This window comes from Dermacentor variabilis, chromosome 11 (genome assembly GCF_050947875.1).
Source record: "Dermacentor variabilis isolate Ectoservices chromosome 11, ASM5094787v1, whole genome shotgun sequence".
NCBI lineage: Eukaryota > Metazoa > Arthropoda > Arachnida > Ixodida > Ixodidae > Dermacentor > Dermacentor variabilis.
This window is the reverse complement of record NC_134578.1, coordinates 30,651,631-30,657,630: the sequence shown is the minus strand read 5'-3', so window position 1 is coordinate 30,657,630 and position 6,000 is coordinate 30,651,631. Positions and strand designations below refer to the sequence as shown.

The 6,000-nt window shown below is 43.4% G+C and overlaps 1 protein-coding gene across 1 annotated transcript in view; it reads right to left on the bottom strand.

The window, feature by feature from the left end:
* Nucleotides 1-726: 726 nt before the first annotated feature.
* Noc1 (Nucleolar complex protein 1) overlaps nucleotides 727-6,000 on the bottom strand; it is a 39,267-nt gene continuing 33,993 nt past the window's right edge. The window contains exons 16-18 of the mRNA XM_075675408.1: nucleotides 4,951-4,987; nucleotides 4,313-4,391; nucleotides 727-911 (exon numbers count right to left, since the gene is read on the bottom strand). Of these exons, the coding sequence (XP_075531523.1) occupies nucleotides 772-911; nucleotides 4,313-4,391; nucleotides 4,951-4,987 (256 nt within the window). The 3' untranslated portion in view covers nucleotides 727-771. The remainder of the gene's footprint in view (nucleotides 912-4,312; nucleotides 4,392-4,950; nucleotides 4,988-6,000) is intronic.

Below are 6,000 nucleotides of genomic sequence, written 5' to 3'. Positions count from 1 at the left end.
GCGGAGAGCGTGCCTTCCCTAGTCTAGCCAGACTGTAGCTGCGCATGGGGCAGCTGAGCGAATATGCGGCCCTATTATGGAGATAATCTGCGGCGGGTACAAAGTTTAGCCGAGCGAAGATGGCTAGTGGCACGCCTAGTGCCTTCTAGCACGCCTAGTGTTGGAGGTTTGGCATGTTTCTAGCCTCGGAGGCGCGTTCAAACGAGACGCATCACGAATCGCTTGCTTGCCGCTACCGATGCTTTTCGTCAGGTCAACGTTGTGACATCGAGTGTTCGCGGTCTTCGGGTTAGATGTGTTTATGTTTGCCTCTGCGCGTGTCACTATGCTTACCCATTAATTTGCAAGCGAATGCATACTGCGAATTTTACTTTGCTGTCATTATCAGGTAAGGAATTGAAATTTCTTGACGTCGCCTTGGAGGACCACACCCGACTACCACGCGCACATTTTTGATGTCCGGGACCTGTGAGCATGCACCCAAAAATAGTACCATGTCTGTTCTTGCTTATGCGTCGTGTTCCCGCAGTTTTCACAACTTTATTGTGTTTGTACAATTGCTTTGCTTTCAATAAACCTATTAGTTGCGAGTGCAGCGCCTGTCCCATTGCTTCCTTCATTCTTGTCAGTGTAGCGCTGCTACTTAGAAGGAGATATAAAATAATTAAATTAGGTTACAACAAATGAACTGTAGAGTGCTAGCATGCAACACACACTGACAAGAAAACACGTATTGTGCAGTTTTTATTACAAATAATGCAACAAACACCATCAGCGCCGTTTTTGTCGCTTTCCAGCCATTTTGCCGCGTCTTGGCACAGAACCAGTGACTGGCTTCCGCTTTCGGCTTCTCCAGTCTTCTCCCCGGACCCAGGCATCTCGGTCTCTCTCCCATCTGAGCTGCTTTGCACCTGGTGGAGGGAAGAAGTTAACAGACACAATATCAAAACTGGATGTACAAACAGTTGAATAGAAACCACAGGAAATCCTAGAGAGGTGATTCATCAATTGATTAATCCACGAAGTTTCGAAAGGATACTAAAGAGAAATGTTAACTTGAACAGTGACACCTTGATAACATCGACAAACAAACGCAGACAAGTAGAACCTCGCTATAACGAACAAGGTATATCCGCATTTGTTATACCAAAATTCGACTTGTCTCCTTCCCACAAACGCCGGCATATAACTGCTATTTCACACACGTGTCCCTGTTTCCAGCACAGCACTGAATGCACGCAACCACCAACAACAGAAAGAAAAATTCTGATAAAAATGTTCCACGACATTTCCCACATTACCAATGCAAGGCTAGACACTCTGACCAGTAAGCTTTCAGCTGCACTAAAAGAAAAAAAAATTACCATATAGAATGGTTGCCGGCCCCTTTAACTAATCCTTTTCAGATTCTTATGGGCAGAAAACTGCAGCGATAAACAGCTGACAAAAAGACACTCGTAAAAAAGGTTAAAAAAATATGGTATACAGTCGACTCTCGTTACAACGGACCCTGATAATCTGACAAAGTTTCCCCCAAAAAGCGAAGCAAATTAATAGACAGCTAAGCGAAGTAAGGATAGCAGTTTCATCGGCTATATAAAATTGTGAACATTAGCTTACTAAATTAACAAGCACTGTAACTGTAAATTAACAAGCGCAGGTAAACTTCAACACATTTAGCTCGATGACTGCGGAAAGTTGCGGTCAAAACGTTAGAGTGAGGAAGCGAGGCAGCAACAGCGAGCGAATTGACCTTCGTGCTGTCTCTCGCTTCAACGCGAACGAAACATCGAAAGGACAGCACATATGAAGCTACCAGCACTGGGCGCACTTTGTCCACATCGCAGATTGCCGTGAAGATGAGGCCGGAGCGGGTACGCACTTTATTCACATCGCAGATCGCTTTCAAGATACGGCGCTTGCGTGACTAACCGCAACCCCTGGAGTGGAACCCTTCTCCCTCGCCTCCTCCCTGTGCCTTGCACGCAAAAGGCGGCTTGCTTCCGCTCCGCTTTCCTCCCTCTCTCGCGTGCGCACGATATTGAGCCGCAATCATCGGCTGACCCTCGTAAGTCAGATGCCAGCCCATATCGGCACGGCGAAAGTCCGTTCTGTACGACCGATTTTTAAAAAATTGCTGCTAATTTCGTCCACTGCAGCTGATAGTCCGTCGTAGTGCAGTGCGTCAAAAGCAAACTTTGTTGCATTAATAAAATAGGTAGAGCAATCTAATGTTGAAATATGGTCCGTTATATCCGAAAGTACGTGGGTCTGTCGTAACGAGCGTAGACTGTATTGAGATTTATAAGGTTGTTGGGACCCGAATACAATGATGTCGAGACCCAGCATCCTTGAATTTGAACTTGTTTTCATTAAAACTACACGGGACTGCACTTTGTTCTTCCTCCTCACTAGAAGAGCTGAGGTGGCAGTAAAATTAAGTGTCAGCGTTGTTGTCATCAAAACACTGATCACGGTAAGGTATTTACTGAGGTATAGTGGAGGGAGGCACTATGGTCAGGCACCAAATGTCAGACCAAACCACAGTTCAATAGCATGCAACATGCAGGCACATGTTGCTTCTTTCAAGCTTCATTGAGCACACACATTTCAGTGGGAGTTTGCAAAGCAGGAGCTTCTCATGAATTATCGGCAGCTTCAAAGAGGGACGACGTGGAGCAGTGTACTGACCCCCAACGTATATTCTCCTGGTATCCCCCCTCACCCCCTTCCTGCTAACTTGGAGTACCTCCATGAACTACTAACGAAATGAAGAATCCTGCTTTGCCTTCCTTCCACCCCACGCCCAACAGTAAACTTACTGAAACTGCTCATTCCAAAGAGGAAAGCTGACATGCAACACGTGTGGATGTCCATTACCAACCACAGTGAAAAAGAGTAAAACAGATGTGTACATTTAGCATGTGTTTTGCTGTCAGGTAAGGCTTCACCGCCAAGAGGCCGGTATTGCTCTGAAGCTGCAACACACTTTTTTTATTTATTATGCACACAATGTGCAAGCAAATAGACAATAATTGTTTAGACCCATAGCCAGAAGGCTAGTGTCATTCAACAGTCGGCAACTGTGAACATGGTGGATGGTGAGAAGACCACACAAAAACAAAATTGCTTCCATGTGTTGTGTTGCACAGATAACTGTGCCAGTTTGCTTTTGTAAAGGCAAGAATGTTGTTGCATGCACCTAATTCGCTCAGGTAATATCTGCATACTTAGTAACTTAAGCATTTCTTTTTCTCCTGTGAGTTACGAAGGGGACGTGGGTTTTATCTTGCATATACTATGCATGGTGTTTCTGCATGGTATGTATGGCACACGGTGGAACTCAGTTATAATGAATCGCAACATGCGCCGCAATTATTTCAATATATTCAAAAGTTCAATACAGCTGCACCAACTTTAAACAAATTTTATCCAATTTTCATCACAAGTTCACTGTAGACGGGATAATTCTCGCACAGCAAGCAACAATAAAATACAGTTGACGAATGATTATTCAAATGCTGATAATTCAGACATGCTCTATAATTGCCACTTACCATCCATGAAAAAAAAGAAAACCATTTATTGCAAGAAATTTAGCTACTTCGCACACAAGGTTGCTTGCTTGCACTTTCCAAACCACGATACGAGACGTGGTTTCCATCAATGAGAACAGCGTTGTCGATACGAGAAGTGGTTTGGACTAACTCAAGCCCATTAAAGTCAATGTCACAGCCGTTGACAACGCACAGTTACAACTGAAAACGCTCTCCCCATTGCAAATAAATTCTAGCTTCTCGACACGCAGCGAAGCTCGTCGTCGCTTCGCCACCATTCCATGCGCATTGCTGGTAGCCACGTCCCCAGATACGGCCCCACTTTGGTCACTCAGCATGGCACACGACGGACACAGTCCTCTGTTTACAATGTGCTATTATGTATATGCATTTGGAGCAAGCTGCACCGAGACCAGGTGACCAAATGGTGTGTGGTCACATGACTGGCGTGCAAGCAACCCTTATCTGCCTAATGCGGCTGCAGTCAACCCCACTTTCCTCCGCAAGAGAACTGCCGGCTTGTTTCATTTTGTTTTTGTTTACGGCTGGCACGTTCTGGCAGCAGTCGTAGGCACCTAGAGCTCGATATATCGCATGTGGAGTTTGTTAAGAGGAATATATTTTGTATGTATTTCTGTAAGTTCATTATACAACACAATTCGCTCTATATAGGTTCATTAAAACTGGGCTTGACAATATAGTATGGTATGCCTCAGTAATTCGCTCAAACCGAAAGCTCCACCGTGCAAACTTACTTGCTTTGTCCTTGTTTGATACAGCTTGCGATGTCGTTGTGTCCACGCCACCGGCATTTTCTTCCAACAGATGTGAAAACTTAAGGGTTAGGTGAAAAAAAGAGATTGCTTACTTCCCACTTGCATCACAACAAAATCAAGCAAGAGTTACCATACAAAAATTCTATAGCTTGGGGTGTTTCCAAACCCAACAGACAGAACTAATAAAATATGCCACTAACAAGCAAAAAATTACCAGACGTAGCTCAAACAATCGGGCAATACTAGCACATAATGTTGCCAGAGCATTTTACTGTCAGCCACTTGTTCTCACAGTGCAATGTTGTTTTCACAGGGCAACAGTAACGTGGCAATAAAGAGAAGTGATACCTCTGCTAACAGCTCAAGATAAACCAAAATGCACCTTTTCATTTCTATGCTCGCCAACATGCACAATATGTGTATGAGTTATGCTCAGACATAGCGTATTAGTCTAAAAGGTGTCTCACAACTAGCTATGCGGCAATGCCACACCATGCCCTCCTGTAGTCACTCACACGCGACAGGCATTCGCTTCAATGGGTAACTGCTCACAAGCCAGTTTAGCCTCCATAAAATCCCTATGATATTGAAGTAAACGTGAGATGTGTGCAGCTTACCTCTTCTGCAGAAGCAACAAGCTTGGACAAGTCGAAACTGAAATGCAAAAAGAAACACCAAACATAGCCATCATTGTTTTCTGTCACATGTACCTAATATTGATTTGCAATGACAAAATTAAGACACAAATGAAAAAACATGCCTCTGAAATGATGCCACCAAATCTCATCAAACGGATTGATATTTCTCACTTGACAAAAGATGCAAATTCACATGGAAAGCAGTGTGCATCATGTAAACAGGATCAAATGAGAAACTATGAAAAATGTAAAAATTATCTACTTCCAATTACTTCTAAATTACTTCTAAAGTTTCTTTTATTTATCTGTAAAATTGTTGCACTGTTTCCATCTGCACATAATTTTTCTATGTATGTTTCTATGCATACAAACGCAGAATTTAGAGGCTAAATGCATGTGAAATATTACATCTTTATGTGTCCTCATTTGCCCGAATACGCCTTCAGTTGCATGCACCGTATGTACTTGCACAATGCTTGCAACTAGTACCACACTGGACATCAAAAACATAGAACATTTGTTTTTCCTCAAGCAATCTTAAAGCCCGTGAAAAATGCTGCACCAACTGCTGTCAAGTTATCCTGACTAGTGATGATGATTGCGCAGAGCAGCGAAGGTTCCTGCCATTTCCTTTTCCAAACATTTTCCACCACAACATGCACATGCTCGACATTCTCCAAGTCCAGCAACGCAAACATGCAGAGAGTGCGAAAAATGTACAATTTCGTTACGTAACCTGACATGGTAACCTGATTACTTTTGGCAATCAGTTTAGCAAATAAGGGTGTTTGCAGTTGCTGCCTGTGTGGAACCTGTGCTCCCATTACAAATGCAAGGGCTGTTTAGGAGTAGCTCTTTGAGCTTACAGAGTGAAATGAGAAGCTGATTTACAGCTACTTCATTTTTCTATTTAGCACCAAGAACAATCTCTCAGAAAATTTCCATGCATGATTACTGCGCTCCCCAATTTCGCACAAACTGTCCACAAAAAAAGTGCGAGCATTACGGTAATATTCTCACTTTTACTTT